Genomic DNA, 27,618 nt, shown 5'->3' with positions numbered 1-27,618 from the left:
ACCAACTGCGGGCACAGATTCAGCCTGGAGCTCTTCAACAGCAACTAAGGGAGTGGCATGTCCCACCTGTAACCAGGGTGAGCAAAACCCAGAGATGCTATCATGGAAGCCTGCGGGCTGTCCCCTCTATACCTGGCCTGCCCCTCCTCCGGCTGCCTCCCAGGCCCCGGGAGTCTTGATTTTCAGACTTTGAAAAGGCTACATCTGAAGGGTTTGGGGAGACCCTCGGCCCGCCATCTCCAAGCAGACTTTGTGCTATTTCTTTAGCTACCTCTGGCTCTTATCAGGGCCCTCCTCCAGGAACCTCATACACCAGGGCCGGCCCTGGGCTCCGACACTAATTTCTCTGGCCACAGTGTCCCCACAGCCTCTACAGTGGAGGCAACGGCCTCTTGTTTCTTTCTCTGGAAGGTTGGATGTAGACTTAGGAGACCTGGGTTCTGATTCTATTTTATCAGCTCAAATTGTTCAGTCTCTCTGGTCCTCAGTTTCCCCAGGAGGAAAATGAGAGAAAGGGTCAGACCACATGGCCTCTGGCCTCTGGGATGCTGAGGGGACTGCTCCCCCTCTGCCAGTCCCTGCATGTTTCCCACTTGACACAACCTGTCCCCTCCCTCCCTAGTGGCTGCCACGGGCCAGGGCTTGGAGGGTGAGGGGAGCCAAGGGGGAGCACTCAGCGGGACAAATGGACCATCCACGGGCCAGTTGCTTAAGGGGCGGGAGGGGAGGAGTCCTCAGAGATCCTGTTTCAACAAACGTTTCTTTCCCGAGGAGGGGAAGGCGGGGGAGAGGGGGAGAGGGACCTATTTAAAGCTACCCTGTTGCTCACTGTCTCTGTCTGTCTGCCGGGGTCTCTAGCTGCCCCAGACTGGTGGTGTGGGCTTGGGATCCCCCTGGTGACCTCTCCAGTCTAGGTCCCTCAGCCACTCTGCCCCAAGATGGGCCGTGGGGTGAGTATCCCCAAAGAGCAGGGGTCGCGCTGGAGGGAGGAGTAAGGCTCTCTGGACGACTCGGGAGGCTGAGGAAGTGATGAGGTGGGAACGGGATGTGGAGGGAGGAGCAGTGGGCTGGTTTGAACTGGAAACTAACGGTCTCCCAGCTATGACCGTGTGCACAGACCCACGGTGCTCACTCGCCCAAGCACTGTCCTGTTCACCACCTCCCCCCACTCAGGACTAGCCCCATCGCCCACCACTCGCACCCCCTCCAGTTCGTCCTCCACCCCCTCCCTCATCTCTGTCTCCACTCCTCCCCACCACATCCCCATGGTCCCTGCTCTCTCACCGCATCTCCTGGCATCCCAGCTGAAGGGTATTTGGTACTGTTAATCCTCCCTGCCGTCACCACCCCCTGAAAGTATCCATTCGTCCGGGAGTCCCAGCCTGAGAGGATAGGAGTCTGGCCTGAGGATGGAGAGAGGGGCAGGGGGCATCTGTTCCTGAGTCACCAAGCAGCTCTGGACACCCACTCCAGGGGCCCCAGTTCCAGGGACAGCTGGGAGGAGTGTGCGGAGGAAAAGCAATGTGTTCCCCCAACCCCTCCCCACTCCCCGACCCCCCCACCCCATCCAGCACCCCCGGATGTCCTGGACAGACAGCATTGTCCTTGGGCTCCAGGCCTTGCGCTTTGAGGACTTTCCCAGAGGCTGGTGAGAGCTGCCGGCACCCCGTCAGTCCAGCCCAGCCTGTGGCATTCTGAGCTCTGGCTATGCCAAGGGGAAGATTAACAACCACAAGGGAAGAGGGGGGGCAGGGACAGGGCTTTGACTTCTTGGAAATGAAATTTCCATATGGAGAAAAGTGACCCAATCCCTTTACATCCTGCGCCTGGCTTCTTGCCTTTTGTGGAATGCTGGCCAGAGAGAGCAGGGAGGGAAGGGCATGGGGAGCCATGGGAGGGGGCTGAAGAAATAGGGTGTCTCGGGGAGCTGTGGGGGAGTTTCTGGGCCCAGGAGGGGTCAAGCGAGGACATGGTAAAGCCCTGGGTTTAGCAGCTGGGAAACTCTGATCTTGGACACCAGGGTTCCTGAGCTAGGGTAGGAGCTATAAATAGAACCGGTGTGTGTGTGTCTGTGTGTGTGTGTGAGTGTGTGTGAGAGAGAGAGAGACCCATGTGTTCTCCATAGGCTGGAGGTGATACAGATATTCATGGGTGAGCACCTGTGTTTGTGTCTCATCAGATAAAGTTGCAAACGTACAGGCCTTCGGGCCTGCGTGAGAAGAGCTGTCGCCGTGTGTGGGGGCGGGAGAGGGTCTGCCGGGAGCTCTCTCTGAGGTGTGGGCATCACAGAGGAAGACGTCACACCTGTGGGAAGATACATTGTCTTGGGATCTTCGGCTGCACCTTGACATCTCGTGTTCCCTCCTGGGAATGGGAGTCCCCAGCGCAGGACCTCTGACCTCTCCCCTCCTCCACCTTAGAACAGGGTGGACCCAACTCAAGAGGTCCTGCTTGAGAAAGGATTTGACCTTGACTCTTCAGGAGACTGTGCTTCTCCCCCAGCTTCCCTGAATTCCCTTCCTGTCCACCTGACCACTCCCCATAGCAGGTCAGGGAGCAGGTCTGACTCTGTTTGAACTGAGAGGCTGGTGGGTAATAGGGGCACTTAGGGCTGGAGCTTAGAGTTCAACCCACCAGGAGACCCCTGAAGAGGGAAGGTACCCTGCCATCCACATCCCTTGTCCCCTGCACCTTCCCTCCAGTGCCAGGCCTCATTGTCACCCCATCCCCCTGTGGCAGTGAAGGGCAGCGTGGGAGTTGGGGAAAGGGACGGCTCTGGTGGGAGGGAGCCCAGCCTGCTCCAGCTGCCACCAAGAGGCAGCGGTGGGGGGAGCATTGGCTGATTTCCAGCTGCCCCCACTCTGTCCCAGCACTGGGCTTTCTCAGAAAGAACTCACTGTTCTCCTACAGTATTCAAGGCCCGGAGAGGGGGACTTGTGGTGGGGGAGGGAAGGGGGACGGTAGGGGTTGGGGGGGGGTCCTTGCTTCCTCTCTTTCTTTCTTGCCTGGGCAGCCCGCCGGCCCCAAATCTCCACAGGCTCCTGGCTGCAGAGCCTGAGATCCCTGCCAGGACAGGAGGGGGGAAGGGGCGGTGTGTCCCCAGCTCTGTGACCGCCTACAGGAGAGCAGGGTGGGAGCTTCAGGAAGAGGGGTGCTGTTCAGAGCTGCTTTGCTCTGCCACCATCTGCATGGGCTAGAGTACGTATGTGGGCCAGCAAATTTTTAAAACCATGCCTTAGATTCTAATTTTCATTGACTTTATTTCATGCCTAAATATACAGAAATTCTCTAGGCTCTGCTCCTTTGCCCCCAGCCACAGCCCGCTCCTGCATGCATGTCCAGGCCCTGTTCTTGCAGCAGAAGCTCAGGAGGGTCACACTGAAGCTTGTCCAGCCTGGTCTCTTGCCCCCTGCCCCTTCGCTGCTTTTCATCCATTTCTCAGTTCTGTCCCACCAAGGACAGAATACAAAGCATTAGGTTTGTGAATCCAAGGCGTTTCAATCCATTCAGTTAAAGGAGCCCTCCTAAGTGACCTGGGGAAGGGAGACATAGCACTATTCACAGCCCCTTCCCACTCCCTCAGTTGGGCTGCTTCAGTCTCCCCAGGACAACCACCCTTTAGGAAGCCAAAAATATACCCGATACATGGATGCTTCGCAATGGAAGCAAATGCCAGGTTTACTAGTCACCTCTGCTGAGAAGAGCACTTCTGAGCAACACAGCCTGCAAAAAGCTCATATCCTAGATCATTAGGGTCTAGGGGAGGGGTGTCCATCTCTCACTGCACCTCCTCCACCCCAGTTCCTGATGTCGCTGGTCAGACTTCTCTCTCTCTAGATTCGTGATCTCTTACAATCAGGGCAGCTGTCACATTCCTTGGATTGCTCCTCTCTGATGGGAAAAGCATGCATTATTCCCAAGTACAGGGGATTTCTAGGGCAGTGAAACTGCTCTGGATAATATCATGGTAGATTCAGATCGTTATATATTCATCCAAACCCACAGAATGTACAACACCAAGAGTGAACCCTAATGTAAACTGTGGACTTTGGGTGACAATGATGTGTCGGTGTAGGTTCATCCATTGTGACAAACGTACCACTCTGATGGAGGATGTTGATGGTGGGGGAGGCAGTGCCTGTCAGGGCAGGAGGTACATGGGAGCTTGTAATTTCTGCTCAGTTTGTTGCGAACCTAAAACTGCTCTAAAAAAGAAAAAGCCTGTTTTTTTCCTAAATGCATTGTTCTGCCAAAAAGAGGGAGGTACAATCTCCTTGACTATAGATCTCACCCAGGTAGACCCCTTCTTTATGGGAGAAAAACAAATTACACCATAATATAAAGAAGCTCCTCCCTGAAAACCTGGTATAGCCATTAGGATCCAGTGGATACCAAGGCCCAGAGCAGAAACCGAGCACCCCATCTGTGACAAGGACACGATATCCTGAGGGAAGTGGGAGGAGAGGAGCCTGTGGAGCAAAGGGCTGAGAAGCCACTTGCTGTGGTTACTCCAGGCCCTCCCAGCCCCTCCTATCCTATCACCCAAGACAGCCTTCCCTTGGAAGGAGAAATGTCCTACCCTCTCCCCAGAAGTTCCCCGTGAGCCTCTGGAAGCCTGGTGGTGGTGAGGAGACCACAGGCCCTTAAAGAGGGAAATGGTGGCCTCATGAGGCTCCAGTTAAAATGTTTGCCTAATTTCACCAGAGGACCCAGGAATGCCGGGACCTAAGAGTTACATGCATTTTCCCTTTTAGATTTATCCTTAGAGACAATTTCTTCTATTTTTAGACAAATAAGGCCTCATTCCCTTCTCACCTAATTGTGCTTTGGGGCCTGAAGTCTTGTAATGGCCTCTTGCCCAGTCTCGGGCAGGCCTGCCCAGCAGGATGGGTGGGGCTCCCAGGACGCTCCAAGTGCCCACTTCCTGGCCATGCTCTGACCCTCCAGCTACTGACTTCTCAGTCTGTGAGCCCTGCTCATTCTGTTTCCACACTCCACCACCAGACCCTATGACTCCCTGTCCTTTTCCAGGCCCTTCCCAGTCCTGACCCCAACTCCCCAAAGGCTCTTACTTCCCCAGACTCCTAACTGTCCCTGCTCCTTTCTAAGTAAGGCAGCCATGGTGCTGGGACAAAGACATTCCTAAGGGGCACTTATGCTCTGTCAACGACCCCCAAACCTGCCCAGTCCCTTCTAGATTTTGAAATAATGTAGGATGGTGGTTTTTAAAGTGTTTGATTACTTTGCTTTAGCAGAAGAAAAATCTTAGCAGAAGCCCAACTACTAAACAGATGAGTGGGCTCCTGAGTCCTGAGCCCCTCAGCCTTTCCTGAAGTTCAAATGTAGAGCCCCACAGCTCTGCTAATAGTTTGTAAACTGAGCTGTTGGGGTCCCCTGCACCCCCTTTTCTCCCCTGGGAAGACCACTGACTTTGAATCCACTGGCCCCCATTCCCATTGCCTGGGCTCCCAGGCTATCCAGTGGGAAAAGAAGCTCCAGCCTCCATCCTCCCTGACTCCCTGGGCTCTCTCTGCCTTCTACAGGCCGGCCGTGAATACTCACCTGCAGCCACCACAGCAGAAAATGGGGGAGGCAAGAAGAAACAGAAAGAGAAGGAGCTGGATGAGCTGAAGAAGGAGGTGGCCATGGTGAGGCCCTCAACCTGCCCAGCCAGACCATGGGGAAGAGCTCCCAGGCTGGGGGAGCTGTCCCCACAGCCCTATGCACTCAGGGAAACTCATGCTCTCCCCTCTCATGCTCCTTGCCTCACTCCTGCACCCCCACTGCCCTCGTATGCCTTCTAGACACACACTCCGCCTCCTTCCCCAAAGCAACTTGACCTCCCTTCCCCAGGATGACCACAAGCTGTCCTTGGATGAGCTGGGCCGCAAGTACCAAGTGGATCTGTCCAAGGTGAGTGAAGGGGCTTCTAGGGAGGGCGCCAAACAGGCAAGAGAACCATGCAGCATTGGGCCAGAAGGAGCCTTAAAACTCTAATCCAACCCTCTTGACAGTTAAGGAAACTGAGGGCCAGAGAGACAAGTGCCTAGTTGGTGGCAGAGCTAGAATAGGGCCCATATCCCCTGCTTATTGGTCAACAGCTCTTTTCCTGTGTACCCAGAAGCCAGGACTCCTTAGAACCCAGGCCCCAGAGGGCCTCTGGGCAAGGCTCCATCCCAGGCAGCTTCCGTGACACCGCACGTCTCATGGAACTGACTACACGCAACAGCGCGCTTACCCGTGATCACTGTTACAGGAGCACACCGGCGCCCACTGTGTGTAGCACTGGAGTAGAAGCTTTCCACACTTCCCTCTGATCCTTACGACAAGCCAGGTGTGGAAACTTACCTATTAAAGCAGGGAGACTCAGAGAGAGAGTAGCTTCCACAGTCACATCAGTAGTTAGTGGCACAGTCAGATTACCAAGCTCATCATTTTGAAAAGCAAAAAAAAAAAAGCATCAAAAATGTAGTAGGTGCACAACTGCTCCTGCAGGCCATCCCTGACTGCCCTTCTGAAAGCTCTATGCCCTGGTTCCTTTACTTTACTTTATTTTTTAAAATAACACTTTTCACCACTTGGAAGTAATATCTATTCATTACGTGTCACCTCGCGAGGGCATAAGCTCCACAAGACAAGTCTTGTACATCCCTGGACCCTAGGCTGACAATGGAGCCCGGCATGTAGCAGGTGCTCAATACACATGGATTAAATAAGAAAGGGGACAGACAGAAAGATAAATAAGGGGTGGCCCCTGCCTTCAAGGAGCTCCAGTTCTAGCAGCAGAAAGGAAGGCAAACATAGAATTCCAATGCCGTGTGGTGAATGCCCCTCTAGAATCATGCCTGGGGTACAGTGGACCCCAGGGAGGGGACATCAGAACCAGCCTGGGGCCGGGAGAACAGGGCCAAGTGGAGCTTTCTGGGGAAAGTGATGGGTGGTCACTGAAGCTGTGTGACACCTTGGAGAAGGGGGGATTCTGCAGGAAGAGAGATGGGCTGGGGGTGAGAACCAGCTGAGACGTTTTTCCAGGGAGCCTCTTCCAGACTGCCTCCTGAGGAGAGTACTGTGGCCCTAACCAAAATGTGTCTCAACCCGAGGTTGAGGAGAGGTGGGGAGGCCACAGTCAAAATCCTCCTCGGCCTTCAAGGCCTCCAACGCCGTTTATAAATATTACCTCCTCCATGTGGCCTCTCCTGGTGGTCCCCCACCCCTTTCAACCAGGTGGGATTTATTCCATCCATGTGGACATTGTTCCCCTGCCCAGGAGCTGGTGGGAAGTGCTCGGGGCCAGGTTGGTCCCGAATGTGGGCTCCCATACCTCTCCTTGCCTCCCTCAGGGCCTCACCAACCAGAGGGCCCAGGACATTTTGGCGCGGGATGGGCCCAATGCCCTCACCCCACCCCCAACAACCCCCGAGTGGGTCAAGTTCTGTCGCCAGCTTTTCGGAGGCTTCTCCATCCTGCTGTGGATCGGGGCCATCCTCTGCTTTCTGGCCTTCGGCATCCAGGCCGCCATGGAGGATGAGCCGTCCAATGACAATGTAAGCCAGCAGCCTGACCCCTGGACTAGCCCGTGACTCTGTCCTCCCAGCCTGCACCTCCAGGACAGTTGGTGGGCGTGAGATCTTGCTCCCTGCCCCCCACCCTCACGTGCAGTCCCACAGACCCTCTGCTCTTTAGGCTGAAAAGCAGTGAGGCTTCTATATAGATCTACAAACATCCCTCCCCTCAACACACAGGATCATTCATGACTGAGACAGCCTTGTCTGAGTGGGCTTGTCTGCATCCCCTGGGCTTTACCCACTAGAGGAGTCCTAGTCCTAGGGGTTCCCTATGATTTTCCCCACCCCTTCCAGTCTTGGGAGGCTGGGGATTAGAAGATTGAGGGGGAGGCTGGGGAGAAGGGCTTTCTTCTACCATTCTCACCCTCAGACGTAGGCAGAGGTGGCACTGGGTGCTCATCCTGAGTGGCAGTGGCCCCCCTTAGGGTTGGGAAAAGGGCACGTCCATCAAAACCTTCCTCCTTACCAGCTCTATCTGGGCGTGGTGCTGGCAGCTGTGGTCATCGTCACTGGCTGCTTCTCCTACTACCAGGAGGCCAAGAGCTCCAAGATCATGGATTCCTTCAAGAACATGGTGCCTCAGGTAGCTGGCTGGGCTGGGCTCTGGGCTGGGGCATGAGGCTTCTGGGAGAGTCCAGCTCATCTCTTGTCAACTCCTGGTGCTCTGAGATGGACCCTCCAGCTCTCCACACCATGTTCTATTTGGTTGCTATGAGAGCAAGGTTTGTCCTTCTCCCTGGTGGGGTTGGAGGAGAGGCAGAGACCAGCAAAAGAAGAAGGCAGGGGTAGAGACTGGCATTTCACAAGATGCCCGTGGCCTCCCCACAGCAAGCCCTCGTGGTGCGGGAGGGAGAGAAGATGCAGATCAACGCGGAGGAGGTGGTGGTGGGAGACCTGGTGGAGGTGAAGGGTGGAGACCGTGTGCCGGCCGACCTCCGGATCATCTCGTCTCACGGCTGTAAGGTGAGGAGGCCATGCTGGAGTGATGGGCTGAGTCTAAGAAGCAGGCCATATAGAGCTGAGGGGGGCCAGTTAGAGGTTTAAATTTGGGGGGACCCAGGTCCAAATGTCAGCACTGGCCCCCACACTGCCCAGCACGCCTCGGCTCCCACATGGTACTTGTACATTGCCTCCTGTATCTGTGCTACGAATCCTCTGCACCTCGGGTCTTTCTTTGATGTCCACTTGATAGCAATCATGTGTTGAGTCAGATCATGTGTTGAGTTGATGTCAGATGCTTTACACATAATCACACACGCTGTCTAATTTAGCTCTGCAAGAATGGTATAATCATGCAGGGCTGCTGCACGTGGCCACACAAGTGGTGTCTTGCACAGCTCTAGACGGTGCCATTTTCATAGACCACAGTGTTAGTGGTGCCCCCTGTAGTTGTGTGATGCAGAGATTCTGCTTACACTCCCCATTTTACAGATGAGTTGATTAAGTAATGAGGCCAAGGTCACAGAAGAGGTCGGTGACAGCCCAGATTCCAAACCAGAGCAGGGACAATAGCTGACTCATGCTATAAATATGTGATGAGGGCAAGTGTAATTTTGTCTCTCATGTCATGGAGATTGAGTGCGTTTGGAGTCAGGGGACAGCTGTGTGTGCACGAGTGTGTCTGCCCATCTGATGACGACACCCTCCCTTCCTTCTCAGGTGGATAACTCATCCCTCACAGGCGAGTCAGAGCCCCAGACCCGCTCCCCCGAGTTCACCCATGAGAACCCCCTGGAGACCCGCAATATCTGTTTCTTCTCTACCAACTGTGTGGAAGGTGAGAGGCCAGCCTCGGGGAGCCCCTGTCCCAGCACCGCTGAGGGAGGACCCTGAATACTGAGCCCCCAGGCAGCACTGGGGGCCATGGTTGTACCTCCTTGTCAAAAGCCTTGTTTGGAGGAGGGAACTGAAGGGTCAGGGAGCCCTGATGACCGCAGAAATAGTGCCCTTCAGAGAGCAGGGAACTGGCTGGGGCAGCATGACACCATGGAAAAGTTCCCTCCCTAAGGAAGACCTCTGTTCTGTCCACCCCAGGACAGAGCGGCTTCACAAGCCTTCAGATTTGGGGCCAAGACCCCTACATGTGCATGCACACACATACTGATGCCCTAAACCAGCTGTGACTCTCAGAAGTCTCCAGTTTGACTGACAGCTTCCGTCTCTCCTGGTTCTGGGACTAACTGCTTCGTTCTCTGATCCTTGCTTTGCCCAGGGCCCCGGCTGGGGGAGAGGCAGGAAAGCTTTCAGGCCAGGTGTTCACTAGGCCCTTCCCTCGGGCTGCACCCAGGCCTGAGCTTCACCAAAAGAAATTGCCTGTCAGGACCAGGCTGCCCAGTTTGCCCCGTCTCTGCCCTGGGTTCTAGAGATGACTCCTGGAGCTGCCACCATCAATGGCAGGAGTCCAAGCACAACTGAAACCCCTGTCCTCTGTGGTCACTGGCAGTGAGCAGAGCCAGGCCGGACCGGGAGAAGGAGGTTGGGGCAAGAGCCGGTGGGAGGAAAAGCCTGACTAGACCACGGGCCTCGGACAGTGGGCTGAGGAAGCTTGGTACCCCTTCCTCTCCGCACCCGCCTACACCTTTCCCTTCCTGTTTCTCCCTTCTTTTCAGTGTATTATGTTTCTCTGGGCTTTTCCCCGCCTTCAGCAAGTTGGAATTACAGTGAAAATCACCACAGAGAGTTTCCTAAATTTTTAATGTACTGAGATTCTGAAATTGGCTCTATATTTCCCACAATTGGTAAAAATGCCTAGTAAATAATGCCCATTGCTTAATCCTCTAGAGGTTGGCTTTGAAGGGAGGAGAGGAAATGAATGGAACTCAGGTTTGTTGAGTGCCCACTATGTGCCAGGCACTGGCCTTGGTGTGTTACAGCACTATCTCATTTAATTATTAAAACAGTCCCTAGGTAGGAATTAAAACCCAGGTCTGGCTGGCTCCAAATGCATGCCCTTTCTACTGTATCACACTGCCTTCCCCTGGGCACCCCTGCAATGTCTACATAAGGTCCAGTGATTGCATAGCTTCTTCTGTAGAGATTCAGGTCTAATGTTGAGAAAGAAAATCTTGAGACAACAGGGAAAACCCATAAGTGCTTTACTTTGTGTTCACAATGTATTTTTGGCTGATAACAAGTGTGAGATTGATTTTCCTGAACTACTACAGGCAATATTTTTATTTCATCTACTAAATCTCTTCAGTTTGAACTTTGAGTTTATTTGCAAGCTTTTCCCCCAGGCCCAAGTATCAGAGAAAATAACTGGCAGTTGTGTTGAGTCTGGGATTAGCCATCTATGCAGGGACAGGAAGCCAAGTGAGTTACAATCTACTGACAGTGGCCCTCCGGGACCGGAGCCTTTGGCACATTTACACTGTGATGGTTTTCCTTTCCCAGGAGGTAACATAGGACTTCCGTTCCTGGGAGCCCCAAGACACCCGACCTGGTGTCCCCTCCTGTGTTGCAGGCACGGCCAGGGGCATCGTGATCGCCACGGGTGACCGGACGGTGATGGGCCGCATAGCCACTCTGGCCTCGGGCCTGGAGGTTGGGCGGACGCCCATAGCCATGGAGATCGAACACTTCATCCAGCTGATCACGGGGGTGGCCGTGTTCCTGGGGGTCTCCTTCTTCGTGCTGTCCCTCATCCTGGGCTACAGCTGGCTGGAGGCCTGTCATCTTCCTCATAGGCATCATTGTGGCCAATGTGCCTGAGGGTCTGCTGGCCACGGTCACTGTGAGTGGGGCAGACTGAGGGGCCACCAGGGGAGGGTCTTGCTACCCAGCCTCAAAAGCAATAGCGGCTTATGGCTTCTCCGCAGTTTTTTCACTTCCAGCCCCTAAAATCACATGTCAGGTTCTGACTTAATACATGGCTCAGAGTTTGAGTATGTAAAACCTCATGTTGGGCGATGCGCTAGCACTCAGGTTTTCTCCTGGAGCTTGTCCTGGTCGCCTTGTTTCACAACCCTTGTACTAGTCACCTTCCCCTCCTGCAGTCTGCGGTTCATCCTGGCCGGCCCTTCCAGTAAAGGCTCTCTCAAAGGTCACCAGCAACTAAGTAGCAAATTCAATGACCTTTACTCAGTTCCCATTCTTAACTCTGCTGCTGAAATGGATACAGCTGTCCACCCTCCTAGCATTCTCTCCTTTGCTGATGACTGTGACAAGTCACTACCCTGGCTCTCCTCTCGCCTGTCCCTGCAGTGTCCTCCTCTGCCCCATCCTCAGCACTCTGCTCCTGACGCCCCAGAGAGAGCTCATCTCCTCCCCATTTCTGGTACCTGTTCCGGGTGGATGACTCGCACGTATCTACACCCTGCTCTACTCTGGCCCTCTCTCGAGCTCTGGCCAAATGTCTTCAACTCCCTACTGGACATTTCATCTAAATATACACCCATGATCTCAGTTCAACACATCTGAAATGGAACACATTCATGACTTACACAGAGGTCCCACTCAGTGTTCGTGGAGTAAGATCCAGGGAGGAGGGACCGAGCCATGGTCTGGGGTAAGGTCATGGACATCTCCAGGCCCAGGCTGAGCCCTTTATATTGCCCTCTTTCTCGACCAGGTGTGTCTGACCCTGACAGCCAAGCGCATGGCTCGGAAGAACTGCCTGGTGAAGAACCTGGAGGCGGTGGAGACACTGGGCTCCACCTCCACCATCTGCTCTGACAAGACAGGCACCCTCACCCAGAACCGCATGACCGTCGCCCACATGTGGTTTGACAACCAGATCCACGAGGCTGACACCACCGAAGATCAGTCTGGTAACTGGGCACCCTATCCAGAGGGGTGAAGGGGATAGCACAATGCTCGGGGCACTGGCGGGACGGGTGGGTGAGATAAGGGCTCTAAAGGGAAGCCAAGTGCCTGGTTCTCCCTCCTTCCCTCCCAGGGGCCACTTTTGACAAACGATCCCCCACGTGGACAGCCCTGTCCCGGATTGCTGGTCTCTGCAACCGTGCTGTCTTCAAGGCCGGGCAGGAGAACATCTCTGTGTCTAAGGTAGGGGGCCAGGGGGTCAACACAGCCTGCCCACCTTTGCTGACACCCAGCTTCCCCTCTCACACCCTGTGGTTGCCTCGGGGGCATCAGTGCCCTCCCACCTTGGTCCTTCACTGTGACATTGAACTTTCCTCTGGTGGCAGCGGGACACAGCTGGTGACGCCTCCGAGTCAGCTCTTCTCAAGTGCATTGAGCTGTCCTGTGGCTCTGTGAGAAAGATGAGGGATAGAAACCCCAAGGTGGCTGAGATCCCTTTCAACTCAACCAACAAGTACCAGGTCTCGTTGGGGTGCTGGGTCAGGGGAAGAGGGAGGGACAGAAGTGAGGGGCACACAAAGCTGAGGGGGAATCAAGAGAAGGAGTGGGAGCCTCTGAGCATCACATCCTCTCACCCCAGCCTCATCCCCTGGGGCAAGGTGGGTGACCAGATGTCTCGTCACAATGACCTCCACCCTCCAGCTCCCAAACTTTTGTTCCTTTACTACAGCCTGCCACCCTTTCAAGTCTTCTTCCCAGGGCTCCACATCCTCTGGCCCCAGTTCCCCAACTCTTCCATCCTATTCAGTTTAACCACGCATGCTTCGGAAATTTCCTTAGAGTATCCCCCAGCCTGTGGACATCTGTTAAAGGCCAAGAATGCAGTCTCAGCTACGTCCTGTAAAAGCCACAGGGGCAAAGCCCCCTGAGGCCATATGGTGACAGGTATGCTGACGACGGAGCCACCTAGCCCTTAGCAAAGGGCTTGTCTTAACTGATCTGAGTAAATATCAGTGTCCTAGGGGAAGGTGACTCTCAGGTTATAGGACTAGGACTATGAAGCCCAAACATCCATCCACAGCCTGAGGCGCTCCCTATGTTGACAGAAGTTGATGGATCAGGGGTTATTTTATTAAGGGAGTTTTCCATACCAGCCACTGCTTTATCCCAGGCCCCTGTGCTGGACACTGGAGCTATCAAGACAAGTATGGCCCCTCTGTAACTGCCTGTGCTCTCTCCAGCTGTCCATCCATGAGCGAGAAGACAGTCCCCAGAGCTACGTGCTGGTGATGAAGGGGGCCCCCTGAGCGCATCCTGGACCGGTGCTCCTCCATCTTGGTGCAGGGCAAGGAGATCCCTCTGGACAAGGAGATGCAGGATGCCTTCCAGAATGCCTACCTGGAGCTGGGAGGACTTGGGGAGCGCGTGCTGGGTGAGGGGCCAGGAGCAGGGAGCAGGGCTGAGAAAGGGGTCCCTGGAATCAGGGGCTCTTGGGGGCATCCAAGCAGCCACTTTGCTGCTCTCACTCCTCCCTTCCGCCCCCTTCAGGCTTCTGTCAACTCAATCTGCCCTCTGGGAAGTTTCCTCGGGGCTTCAAATTTGACACAGATGAGCTGAACTTCCCCACAGAGAAGCTTTGCTTCGTGGGGCTCATGTCCATGATTGACCCTCCACGGGCTGCCGTGCCAGACGCTGTGGGCAAGTGCCGGAGCGCAGGCATTAAGGTACCGTCTTCAAGTTGTCCCCTCCATCCTCTCCTCCCAAACACCAAAGGTCAAGGGGCCACAGAGGCCACTGCCCTGGGGAGACTCAGGCCACTGTGGCCTCCTTCCCACTTACCGAGAGGGGAAGCTATCCTTCTACAAGGAGAGACCAGCCCCTGCCTTGGACTCTCATCCCTTTTGCTCAGAGTGGCCAGTCCCACACCCATGCTCTCTCTCCCTGGCACAACTCATTCCATTCTGATTTCAAGCTGGTCAGGCACCCCTATTCGGAGAGCTGGTTGTCCTACCCTTCCCACCTCCTGCCCTCTCTCTCTAGCCATTTGGGATGAGATTAGTAGGCTCTTGCCTGCACCCATTCACATCCTCCCATAACCCCATAGACTAGCTCCAGTCCTCATCCCACCAAGCACACCCCCAGCCGCCAGGTTCTCTTATCCAACTGCAACTGCTTCTCAATGACCACTCCCTCCTACGTGCTGCATTTGCTCTTCATTCAACAAATATTTATGGTTCACCAAGCCCTGTTCAAGGTGCCAGAGTTCAACAAACAGACAAAAATCCCTTCCATCTGGGTTACTTTCCTGTTCCAAAGATACAGCTCTTTACCACTCTCAGCTTGTCTAGTTACCAATTCTGGCGCCATAGCTTCTTCCTCCTTTTCCAACATCTCACCTGTTACCAAATCAGTTCAACTCAACCTGTCTCCTGAGGGCCGGGGGCCGCACCAGGCACTGGGGATACAAAGATGAATAAGACACAGCGCCTGGCTTCCGGAGCTCATGGTCCCTCGGGGGAAGCAAATGCCTTGAAATTAATCACAGAACAATTTTAACAGCCAAGGTCAGTGAGCACCTGCCACGGGTCATATGCTCTAATAATAAAAAGAGCCAATTGTTTAGTGAGGCTTTTATACGAATCAAGCACTGTTCTAAGCATCAAACCTACAGATCTCATTTGATCTTCACAACAACCCCATGAGTAAGCACTAGCATTTTCCCTTTTTTACAGAGAGGGAAACTGAGGGGCAAAGTAGTGTCCCCAAGGCCACAGAGCTTGTCAGCGGCAGAGCCAGGCACCTGCTATCTTAACCATCACACTAGAGGGCTTGTACGTATATACGTATATATGTGTGATTTCTGAAAACCACAAACCCTCTGTCTCTAAGGTAGGCATCATTTTCCCCATTTAAAAATAAAACAAGCTGAGACTCAGAGTAGCTTTCCCAAAATAAAACTGCTAGCAAGAGGGAGACCGGCTCTAGGAAGCCTGGTCCGCTTGTCGGGAAGGCCCGTGCTCTCGCTTTCACCAGGCAGCCTGTTGCCCTGCTCGCGGCTATGACCGAGGCCTGGGGAAAGCACGTCCCCGGGAGCTCAGAGCAGCAGGGAGCAGTTAAGTCCACCGCAGAGCCCCGGACAGTGTTTTACGGAGGGCGTGATATTTGATCTGGGTCTCGAAGGGTGAAGAGGATTCTGTAAAGCAGGGAGGGAGAGGAAAACACGTCAAGAGCAGGGAACAGCGCGTACCCTCCGTGGTTAGACTGCGCGGGGTGCGTGGGGGCAGCAGTGGGAGGTGGCAGAGAAGCACCAGGCAATGAGACCGGAACGCTGGACCAGGGCCAGTTGGAAGGACTTTGCTTAAATGCCAGACTTGGGCTTTATCTGTGAGCCACAGAGAGCCACAGGTGTCATGGGGCAGAGCTGGCTCTCAGGAGGCTACCTGGATGGAAGAGGGACTGGATTTGGAGAAGAATGGAGTCAGAGGCAAGGAGTAAGGGGCCATCGCAGTAGCTCAGGCAAGATGATGACCCAAACCAGGGCAGCAACAAAGGGAGTGGAGAGGAGTCCTGACGTTTGAGAGATGTTTTGAGAACTTGGTGACCGAACTGGATGTGGGAGGCGAGGAAGATACAGGAGACAAAGGACTGAAAGAACAGAGGGATGGTTTCCAAGGTAGGGAGCAGAGGAGCAGGCTCGGTGTGGTGGAGGGAGCAGAGATAAAGAGTTTGATTTGACCTGAAGTTGGAAGCGTCTCTAAGACACCCAGGGAGAGACATTCAGGAAAAGCTTGAATATGGTTGAGAGCTCAAGAAAGAGGGCCAGGATGGGAGAGTTCAGTCTCCCTTGCACATGCAATTGAAGACACGCTAGTATGTTTGATTCCATTGCTCAGGAAAAGAGCAGGGGTGAAGTAAGGGGAGGAGAATGACACTCCGGCCACACCCACATTAGGGGCAAGTGGAGAAAGAGGAAGCAGTGAAGCTGGGGGAGGGTGGAAAGTGAGAGCTAAGTAACTAAGTAACATTTAGCGGGTGTCCACCTCACCCCGTTTACTTCTCCTGACGACCCTGAAGGCACGACTCGCGGTTTCCACTGCGCTGAGACTCAGGGAAGGCACCTGGGGATGGTCCGTGTTTCAACTTAGGTCCGCAGGTGACTCCAAAGCCATTTCCTCACTCTAGTTGGCTGCCACCCTGAGGAGGGTGGGAAAGAGCACAAGAGGGATGGAGGGACCCAGGAAGGTTGGAATCCATAGACACTAGGGGAAGACAGGGCTTCAGGGAGGGGGCAATGAACAGTGACCCCCTCAGGGGGTCAAGTGGGATGCGGACTGCAAAGATGCTTTTGTCTTTCAGTTGGGAGGCCGTGTGGCCTTTGCGGTGGAACAGACACAGTGGGGCCTGAAGGTCTTCCTTCTCAGTGTTTGTGGGATCCAGCCCACACCCCCACACACACAAATGCTACCCTAAGCCAGATCTGATCTCCTTATTCTTATAATAATAGATGCTTAACCAGCCTCTCAGATGCCAACCACTCTTCCCATCCAACCCCATCCATCCTGCAAAAAGGGCAATGAACATCATCATGGTTCAGGCAGGAATCACCTTCCTCCCACGTGGTGAAGGGATGGCAGGGGCAGAGGAACAGGTGGTGGAAGGCAGGGGGAGGGAGGGAGAAGACGTCTGCCTCCCATCCCTCCCCTGCCCAGTTAGAATGCCGGCAGCGCTCACGCTGGGCAGGAAGAAAACCACATCCATTCCGGCTCCCTGGGACCTGGAGCAAATCAGGTCCTTTGTTTCCTAAGCCTTTGTTTCCTCGTCAGTGAAATGAAGGAGCTGTTAAGGGTCTTTCCAGCTCTGACAAGCTCATATCCCATGAAATCCAAACTCCTAAACAATCCTAGAAGCTTCTCTTCCAAGGGACCCTCATTAACTTGCTATTCTGTCAAAGAGTCTTTCTTCAATTTAAGCAAACTATCTCTGATCTCCTGAACACATGTCATTGTCTCTCCTCCTCACTCATCCTCCCAAACACACACACACACACACACACAATTCCATTACTTTGACTGGGATCGGCCATCCCACCATCTAGTGGTCTAGATATTCCCCACTTTGGGAAACAAGGAACAAGAGGAGAAAACAAAAAAAACCAAAACCCCTCATGTTGCTTTCCTTTTCTCTCTTCTCCTTCCCGCCAGGTGATCATGGTGACCGGGGACCACCCTATCACGGCCAAGGCCATTGCCAAAGGTGTGGGCATCATATCAGAGGGCAACGAGACAGTGGAGGACATCGCAGCCCGGCTCAACATTCCTGTCAGCCAGGTCAACCCCAGGTGAGGCTCTGTGGGCCCCCTACCCCCGTCAACCCAGCCTCTCCCACGGGACGCTGGAGCATCCCCTGTGGGTCTCTGGTCCCACCTCCAGGACATCGACAGGCCTAACCTGTGGTTCCCAAGTCCTGCGGGTATGGCCAGGCTGTGCCACTGATAAGCTATGTAACCTCAGAGATGCCACTTTTCCTTCCTGAACCTCCATTTTCTCAACTACAAAATTAGGACAGTATCTATGCTGGCCGGTTGCTATAGGAGCGAGATAAGTATAAAGGAAGTAGCACTTGGCCTAGCAAACTGGACTGACGACCGTGCTGCTGCTTGGGGAGGACTGAGCATCACTCCCTCAAGGAGGGAAATGGGGAAGACAGGTCACTGAGCGTCGAGGGAGAGGAGGGTTGAAGCTGTGGAGGAGCCCGACTTAGTGGGCAGACCAGAGCCCTGCTGGTGGTGAGGAGAGGCAGTGGGGCGCGCTCAGGCGCCAGGGAATCAGCCAGCTCTGCCCCCGCCCTCCAGAGAAGCCAAGGCGTGCGTGGTGCACGGCTCCGACCTGAAGGACATGACGTCCGAGCAGCTGGATGAGATCCTCAAGAACCACACAGAGATCGTCTTTGCCCGGACATCTCCCCAGCAGAAGCTCATCATCGTGGAGGGCTGTCAGAGGCAGGTGAGTGCTGGGGCGGGGGTGGTGGCAGGGCCAGGCATCTGCAGGGGCTGCACTCCCAGCTCTGGTGGTACCTCCTCCCCAGGGAGCCATCGTGGCGGTGACGGGTGACGGGGTGAACGACTCCCCTGCGCTGAAGAAGGCGGACATCGGCATTGCCATGGGCATCGCTGGCTCTGACGTGTCCAAGCAGGCAGCTGACATGATCCTGCTGGACGACAACTTTGCCTCCATTGTCACGGGCGTGGAGGAGGGTGAGGAGGCTGCCCAGGCTGGGGTGGCATCTGGGATGTCTGAAGCTGGACACCTGCTGCCTATGCCTTTCACCCCATTTGCAGAGTCAACTCAGGATTTCAGGCATCCACCACCTGCTTTAGCTTCCCTCCTCAAACACAAAATCTCCCTCTGTCGGGAAGACGGGCGGCCACGTTTCAGGGGCTGGGGTGGGGAGGGTCCCTCTAATCTCCCTGATGCCCTCAGAACCTCCCCACAGGCCGCCTGATCTTTGACAACCTGAAAAAATCCATCGCCTACACCCTGACCAGCAACATCCCCGAGATCACCCCCTTCCTGCTCTTCATCATCGCCAACATCCCTCTGCCTCTGGGCACTGTGACCATCCTCTGCATTGACCTGGGCACTGACATGGTGAGGCCAGGGACGGGAGGAGGGGACAGGCAGGGCAATGGTGGGGGCATGGCGGGGAGGGAGGGAGCAGCAGATGGAAGGAGAGGTGCACTGTGATGGTTGAAGAGAAGACGAGCTCTAGGCCTGGAAGACCATAGGGTCTTGAGTCTTTTTTGTGTTTGTTTATGTATTTATTGTTTTGTTTGGGGCTGAAGAGGTAATTAGGTTTATTTATTTATTTTATGGCGGGACTGGGGATTGAGAACCCAGGACCTCGTGCATGCTAAGCATGCACTCTACCACTGAGCTATACCCTCCCTGGGTCTTGAGTCTTAATCAATGTTTGGATCATGTCAAAGATCCTTCACCACTGATTGTCCTCTGCCCCGTCATCTCCCTGAAAACGCCCTCCTCTCCCCCTCCACCCCCGGCACAGGTCCCTGCCATCTCCCTGGCCTACGAGGCAGCTGAGAGCGACATCATGAAGCGGCAGCCGAGAAACCCACAGACAGACAAGCTGGTGAACGAGAGGCTTATCAGCATGGCCTACGGCCAGATCGGTGCGGCCGCGCCCAGGGCTCAGGAGGGAACCCCGAGAGGAGTCTTCTCCTGGCTTTCGGAGGGATGAGTCCCCTGCGAAATTCCAGAACGGGGGCCAACTCCCTGAGGGTCAGGGACGTCCCTCTCTGGCCCGTAGAGGCTGGCCCCACCCTGCTGCTGTCCTGACCCGGGCCCTGTCCTCTGCCCTTTGCCCACGACCCACAGGGATGATCCAGGCGCTGGGTGGCTTCTTCACCTACTTCGTGATCCTGGCAGAGAACGGTTTCCTGCCTTCACGGCTGCTGGGAATCCGCCTCGACTGGGACGACCGGTCCATGAACGACCTGGAGGACAGCTACGGACAGGAGTGGGTGAGTAGGGCCGCATAAGCGTGGAGGTTCGGGTGGGAGAGGGTGAGGCGGAACAACTGGCAGGAGTGGTCAGTCAGGGCCAATGGGATTGGGGGCTGAGGGTGGATTGGGTGCCCAGGGTTTAGCATCTGCCTGGACCACACTGCACCCCGGTCCTCCCCCTTCCTCTCACACTCTCGCCTCTCTCTGCCCACCCTCCCCTAGACCTATGAGCAGCGGAAGGTGGTGGAGTTCACGTGCCACACGGCCTTCTTCGCCAGCATCGTGGTCGTGCAGTGGGCTGACCTCATCATCTGCAAGACTCGCCGCAACTCCGTCTTCCAGCAGGGCATGAAGTGAGCTCCCGCCCGCCCGGCACGCTCGCCCTCCCATACAGGCCCCCCTAGGCCCCTGGGGCTGCATCTGCTGGGGACTCGGATTGTAGTGGCCCAGCTGTGTGGTCATAGCCTTGTTGGAAGTAGATGAGAGAGGAGGAAGGAGGGCTGTGACCATTTCTGATGAGTTTTAATTTTGCTCCTGTACCCACCTCCGCCCTTGGCCCAGCCCTAAATACAGGGTCTCCTGTGCTCCCTCCACTTGGCAAGCAGCTCCAGGTTACAGCACTTGCCCCATGGTGTTATCCTTGTGGGAGCTGTGAGCTGCTCAGGTCAAGTTCAGAGCCTTCTTATAGCGTGAGTTACAGGTGCCAGTCACTGTGCTGAGCAGGTTCCCAGACATCATCTAACCTCATAATAGCTCTGTGAGGTTGGTGTTATTTTCATTTTATGGATGAGACCCCCAAAAGGTTAAATGGCATGCTGGGGGTCAGCCAGCTGGGAATGGCTCACCCAGCTCTGTCTTGCCCAAGCTCGCGGCTCCTACACAGAGTGGCTGGCCTGTCACACAGCCTGGCACCTGCGAGGTGCTCGGGGATCGCTCTGTGACTCCAGCCTGGATGGCGGTGAGTGCTGAGGGTATCACTCTTGTTCTCTTGATGTGCTTCTGCAGGAAACAACAGGCACAATTCCCCATGTGAGTTTTGCCACAATTTCTTAGTTCCAGGGGAGAAAAAGATGCCTAAACTCTGGTGAAGTTAATCACATTTAAGATCCTAGGAAGAGGAAAGGGAAACCTCTGTTAGATAAGTAGAGGTAACACGAAGGAAGGAGATTCTGACAAGCTGAAAACACTACTGGGGAAAAGGCAGTGAGAAGAGAACTCGGAGCGGAGGGTCCAAGACGTCGGTGCAGAGCTGGGGCTGGCTTACCATGCAGGACGTGGGTGATACAGCAGGGTGGGGGCTACATCTGACAGGCAAATGGAAAAGAAACCAAACAGGGGACAGAAAAGGAGCACTAATACCAACAAGCAACCTGTCCCCAGGCAGCTTTACGCCCTCCCTGGGGTCTCTGGACCCACAGGGGTTCTCAGGGATGCTATTTGCATTATTCAAAAAGCTTTGTGGAAATCAAGCACTTCCTCTAAGAAGGTTCCCAGGCAGAAGCCTAAGTGTGAAGTATAATTATCCCAAGCTAATGCACGGTTCTGTTTAGAAGCCACGATATTTCTAATTAATTTTAAATGGGGAAATATATTCACTACTTATTAACAAATACCTCTAGAGAGACAAAAATCACTTACAATGTGGCCTTTATAGAAGAAAAAAGAGAGGGGGTCCTTAGTGAGTGAAAAGTTTGGGAACCACTGACTTAAGTCATGAAGAGGTGCTGTGCATAAGGTTATAAAGTACAACTGAGCTCTTCCCAAGTTTGAGAGCTTTCCGCACTTTCTCGCTCATAATCTTCCCGCAACCCTAGGATATAAAGGTACTGTCTTCCCCAGAGAAGGAGCATGAAGCTCAGAGAAGTTATGAAACATAGCCTACAAGGTAGGTAGGTATAGCTCAGTGGCAGAGTATGTGCTTAGCATGCACCAGGTCCTGGGTTCAATCCCCAGTACCTTCATTAAAATAAATAAATATAAAAATTAATTAATTAATTAATTAACCAAATTACCTCCCTCCCCAAAAATAAGAAATCAAGTAAATTTTTAAAAATTAAAAATTAAATACAAATTTTAAAAAAAAGAAATATTATTTACAACCAAAAACTGATAAGTGGCTGAGCTAGAACTAGACCCCACCTGTCTGACTCCAGACACTGTCCTCAGAGCCTTATTCTGTCCTGCTCTTCAGTTCTGATATAGCAACAACATAGGGATATCTTCAGCATTTCTTATCCAGTGAGATTTCCCTTTCTGGGTGCACTACAAACATCCCTTCTTTACTGAATATCTCTGACCAGCACCTAGCAGGGGTGTAGGAGACACCGATCAGGGATAAGACATACATGGGCCCAGATGAAGGAGCTTCCAGAGCGTCTTGTTGGGGAGACAACAGTTTCACAGACCACGAGCCTGGGGCAATAACTAGATGCTAAGCTGCGTGAGGGCAGGCCCCAGGTCTCCAGAAGGAAGCTTGCGTTGACCACAGCATCTTCTGCACAGACGGTATCACCCAACACAGAGGAAATATTTATTTAGTGGACGCATGTATGTGTTATAGGCCACAATCAGAGGTAAAATCAGGAAGCAGAAAAATTAGACAACCTTTCTTCGGTTACATCTGGCATAAGAAGAGGGTGTTTGGAGAAGGCACCGGAAGACATCATTTATACTAGCCCTTCCGGGGTTTCGCCCCGACTCGTTCCCTTCCACCACCAGGGAACCCTGGACCTCTGCCCCTCCTTGCCCTCCCTTCAAACGCTCCGACCCTCCTTTCTTTGCCTTTCCAGGAACAAGATTCTGATTTTTGGGCTCCTGGAGGAGACAGCGCTGGCCGCCTTTCTGTCTTACTGCCCAGGCATGGGCGTGGCCCTCCGCATGTACCCGCTCAAGTGAGTGTCTCTTTAGTCGCTCCCCTTCGCGGATCCCCGTTCTGGTCCCTTCCAGGCAACCTCTGATGCTCCTGACACTCTCCTGCTTCTTCCAGGGTCACTTGGTGGTTCTGTGCCTTCCCCTACAGTCTCCTCATCTTCATCTACGATGAGGTCCGCAAGCTGATCCTGCGGCGATACCCCGGCGGTAGGCACCTCCGCGCCTCGCCCCGACCCCCAGCACAGCGCAGCCCCGCGCGCCGCGGGCTGCCCCTCCGGCGCTCCAGGCCCAAACGCCTTTCCTGCTGCGGATCCTGCCCTCTTTTCCTCAGCGCCCTCAGGTCCCGGGTCCCTGTCCTAGGAGCCCTGACTCTGCTGAACTTCCTCCCCGCCTCTTCCTCTCAGATCCTGGGGTCACCTCACACACAGTTGGTCCCTGAGGCCGTCCGCCTTCCACCTGGAATCACAGAACATCAGAATGAGAAGGGCCCTTGAGGCCCCCTAGTCCCACCTTCCACATTTTACAGATAAAGAGAGGGGCAGAGGTGGCTTTATCTGTTCAGGGTCCTAACTCCAGGAGCAGCAGGACTGGCACTAGAACCCAGGCCACCGACTCCCAGTCACCAATCAAGTATTTTTGTTTTTCCCAACAAGCATTTTGATCACTTACTGGAGGTCAACAGCGGATAGCCTGCAAGCCAAATATGGTTCATGGATAGTGTTTGGTTTGGCTTCCCTGTGTTGTGCGGGTGGTTTTTTTTTTGTTTTTGGTTTTTGCTTTTTTTTTTTTTTTCAATTGGCCTAACATCTAAAACTTAAGGGCTTTCACATCAAATCCAAATTTCTGACTTCTCCTGAAAAATCACAGGGACTGTGAACCCCGGATCCTATTTCTGCCCAGCAACTGTGGACGGCTGCCCCTTTAGGAATTCATGTGTTACCTGAACAGCCCCTGCGGGTGTCTGTATCTTCACCCCCAGCCCACTCTGTGCCCCACCCTTCCCTGGGCTAAATGCCAGTCTCTCCTTTCTGCTCCTCTGTGGTCTTGATTACTGCCCACTGAAGTTCCTCTCCCTGCGCCTGTCACCTTCCACGGCTGCTTTCCTCAGCCCCTTCCACCGAGGCCCTGGGAGATTTACCTCTTGTTCCTTTTAAGCTCACACTGCAACTCCCACCCCTCATCTCTTTAACAGGCTGGGTGGAGAAGGAGACATACTACTGAACCCACTGGCAGAAGAACCAGGCACGGGAAAGACGGGGTGCCCTGGATGTGTTGCAGGGATGGCACTGGGGAGGGGTGGGAAACACAGGGGTGGTATCTGGAGGGGAGACTTAGGGAGAGAGAATGAGGCAGCTCGGCAGGCTGCGTTGGGGGGAGTGGGTAACTCAGCCTGGGGTGATTGCCCCGTAAGCCTAACTGTGAGCCATCAGCTTACATGCTTCATGTCAGGGTCCCCTCCCCCCCGCTCCACTCCATTCCATCTATCTTATCTGAGGAATTGAGGGTCACCCCAGCCCTCCCCAGGCCCTGTCCCTTCACCCCCATTTCCCACTAGAACAGATCAAAGACAGGAATCCGTCTAAACCAGGAAGGAGACTGTCTCAGATTACCGATGTCCTGTTCCCTCTCCAGCCTCACCCTACTTCCCCCTTTCGCCCCTCGTTTGCTTCCTGCCCAACTCTGTCCTCTGCTTCCCCCTCAGACCTGGAAATGGTTCCTCCCGGTGAGTGCTGGGGCCTGAGGCCAGAAAGGGAAGCTCGCTGGAGAAGCCGGCCTGTCTCCCAATCAAGTCTGGTTAGGAGCCGCTAGAGGAGAGCGGGGTGGACAGGTGGGAGGGTGGGGTACGGCGGAGGAGGGAGACAGAAAAGGAGAGAGACTGTCAATGACAGGACATCTGACATAGATGTCTGGGCTCCAGCTCTGTGTCCTGCCCTTTTAGAGCACCCTGCCAGCAGACCAAATTCAAATGCCATCAGAGTAGCAGCAGAGGCAGGACCAGGAGGCAACCCAGGGAGCTTCACTGAGATTCCACAGCCATGTAACCACAGCATCCCCCACTGACCCTTAGTTTGTTGTCTGTTGGTCCCTGAGGCCCAGGTGTCACAGATGCCCTAGCTCTCTACATCACACGCTCTTGGTAACACCCCGCCCTTTAGAATACTGAGTCCTCAAGTTCCATGTTGTTCCAAGAGGAAGAGCTGCCAGCTCACTCCCTGCCCCTCCCCCGGCTTCATGCCCATCCAGACGAACCTGCGTCACTCCCAGGCACTGCCAAGCCAGCCCTGGAAAAGGAAGTCCCTGGCCATCAGCTGGAATTGGGGTGGAGATGTTCCCAGAAACTGCCTGTCTTCCAGGGTCATGCAGAATCAGCTTAGGTCATGGACGTGTTTAGAACCTCTAGACAACAAGAGGCAACACGTTAGGAGACCTGCCTTAGACCTGTCAGATGGCTGGGCTGTTCGTCCCAGGAAAACGCCTTTCACACTTATGATCATTGTGCCGATTTTCCCCAAGACAGGGAGTTGGTTTCAGAAGAAGCTGAAGAAGCTTCTTTAGCTTCTAAGAAGCTTAGAAGAAACTACCTTTCCCTCCGTAGCCCCCTCCCCACCTGCGCTTGGCTCTGTAGGCAGTTCCGTCCATTCTCTAAGCCTGGCTTAGAAGGCATTGGGAATGTCCCGTAGAGAGACACCTGGATGAACCAAGCAAGTGAGAGAGACACCCAAGGAACATGGGAGACCTAAGGCAGAAAGGAAGGAAGCACAAAAGACAAACATCAGGCCCATAAACAACTTCCCAAAGGCTATTACTTCATTACACTGGAATTTTACTTTATCAGAAGTATCTTGAAATAATGAGTCATTGCCTTGGGCTTGGAAAACTAACTGGGAAACCATGTTAATTTGGGCCTGGTTAATTTGGGATTCGTTGACCGCGGACAAAAGTTTATCTTTGCACAATCAATAACAATGGCATTTGTTTAGTAAATTAAGAGCATCAGCAATATTGCTAGGGGTGGCATATTTAGTCTCCTAAAATGATGCTTTTCAGGCACTTCAGGAATATCCATTTAGAAATAGTGAATGCATGGGCTAATTACCATCAGTTCTTATGTATTTGTTAGAGAAACACCTGCAAGACTTTTTATTCAGTGACCTTTTGCAAGACATTAGTTTGAGGTACTACGTATGTACTTGAAAATAATAAAGTTGCATTTCTTTATGAAAGAAGAAATCCCTTCCATGATTCAGATTTCTATACTTAATACTTGCCTCCCTCCCAAATCATGGTATTGAAATGTGTGCGGTAGAGGAAGCAAGAAAGAGAGGGCAAAGGGGGGTGGAGGGTGGGAAGGGATAGACTGGGATTTCAAAATTGTAGAGTAGATAAACAAGATTATACTGTACAGCACAGGGAAATATACACAAAATGTTATGATAACTCACACAGGGAAAAAATGTGACAATGAGTGTGTATATGTCCATGAATGACTGAAAAATTGTGCTGAATACTGGAATTTGACACAACATTGTAAAATGATTATGAATCAATAAAAAAATGTTAAAATAAAATAAAATAGAATAAAAAAAAAAAAAGAAAGAGAGGGCAAGAGATAAGGACAGAAGGGAAACATCTGGGAGCAGATGATGTCAGCAGAGTGAGCTGGAGGGGAAGAACTTAGGTTGCAAAATAACTTAGAAGAAAATATAGTAGAACCATAAAGGAACCAAGAACCGTAGAGGTTTGTCTAGGACATGGACGAGCCCATGAATCTATGGGTCTGAACCCTTAGGGCCACTCCTGCTTTTTCTGTGCCAGACCAAAATCTGGCCATTCTCAAGATGAGCAGGTGGGAGAGGATTGGTGGGCTGAGGGGCCCCGATAGTCAACACCAATCAACAGTCTGTACCGTTGCGGGTGCTGTCTTTGGAGTAGTGGGGAAGGTGGAGGGAGAAGATGCAATCCTTGAAATTCACCTAAGTAGCAGACAGAGACAGCCTTCATGGACAGGGTGTGATGGGCTGCAGGGAGGGATGCTTCTGTGCTGGGGACGGAGGGTGTGGGTGGGTGGGTGGTGGGCATTCCTTTAGGGGCCCCTAATAACGGCAGAGAAACAGACATCGACACTTACAGCCCTGTGCCAGGATCTTGGAATGCCAGTCAGAAGTCAGTTCTTGGTGGGGGAGGGCATAGCTCACTGGTAAAGTGCATGCACTAGGTCCTGGGTTCAATCCCAGTACTTTCATTAAAATAAATAAGTACATAAATGAAAAACCTAATTACCTCCCCTTCCAAACAGTAAAAATAAATTTAAAAAAAATTTTAAGTCAGTTCTTGGCCCCTTTATTACAAGTCTAGCAGTGATGGGAGTGGTGACTAGAATAGGGGCTGTAGGAGAGTTAACTGCTGCTCACTTGGTGCCATGACCTGCATCAAAGCTTTGTATAGTCTCTTAATCCTGCCCCAAGGCCTTGATTCTCGGTGGTCCCTCTGCCAGGAACACTTCTCCCTAGTTATTCACATGCCTGGCTTCCTCACTTCATACAGATGTCTCCTTAAGCATTTCCTCCTCCCAAAGGCTCACACAGACCACACCAAATAAAACAGCACTTCTGGCAGCTCTTTGCCCATTCTCTGTGTTTTTATTCATAAACACTAACTACCTCAAATATGGATGGATAGGTAGATATAAGTAATATATAAAATATATACATAGGATTCAGAGATATATATTATATATAGAGAGAAAAAGAGTTGTTTGTTTATATTCTTTTTTGTTTGCCCGACTTCTTCTCCAGAATAAGTTCCACATACACGGGAATTTTTTTCTTCACCACCTTTATTTAACACCTGAAACAAAGCCTGCCACGTATTAGGCGATTAATAAACATTATTTGGACG

At 53.2% G+C, this 27,618-nt stretch overlaps 1 protein-coding gene across 1 annotated transcript; it reads left to right on the top strand.

Moving 5' to 3' along the window:
• The first annotated feature begins 826 nt into the window (after positions 1 to 826).
• On the top strand, positions 827 to 25,954 carry ATP1A2 (ATPase Na+/K+ transporting subunit alpha 2). The gene is given in 25 exon segments (XM_032463924.1): positions 827 to 950; positions 5,544 to 5,648; positions 5,854 to 5,913; positions 7,341 to 7,544; positions 8,035 to 8,148; positions 8,394 to 8,528; positions 9,225 to 9,342; positions 11,029 to 11,234; positions 11,236 to 11,298; positions 12,136 to 12,334; positions 12,463 to 12,572; positions 12,716 to 12,850; positions 13,571 to 13,630; positions 13,632 to 13,761; positions 13,878 to 14,053; positions 17,531 to 17,667; positions 18,181 to 18,331; positions 18,414 to 18,582; positions 18,822 to 18,976; positions 19,392 to 19,515; positions 19,721 to 19,866; positions 20,071 to 20,201; positions 22,638 to 22,739; positions 22,835 to 22,926; positions 23,912 to 25,954. Coding segments are annotated over 25 exon segments (3,063 nt in total). The 5' UTR covers positions 827 to 938; the 3' UTR covers positions 23,941 to 25,954.
• Positions 25,955 to 27,618: the final 1,664 nt, after the last annotated feature.

This window comes from Camelus ferus, chromosome 21, assembly GCF_009834535.1.
Source record: "Camelus ferus isolate YT-003-E chromosome 21, BCGSAC_Cfer_1.0, whole genome shotgun sequence".
NCBI lineage: Eukaryota > Metazoa > Chordata > Mammalia > Artiodactyla > Camelidae > Camelus > Camelus ferus.
This window is presented reverse-complemented; position numbering and strand designations above follow the sequence as displayed.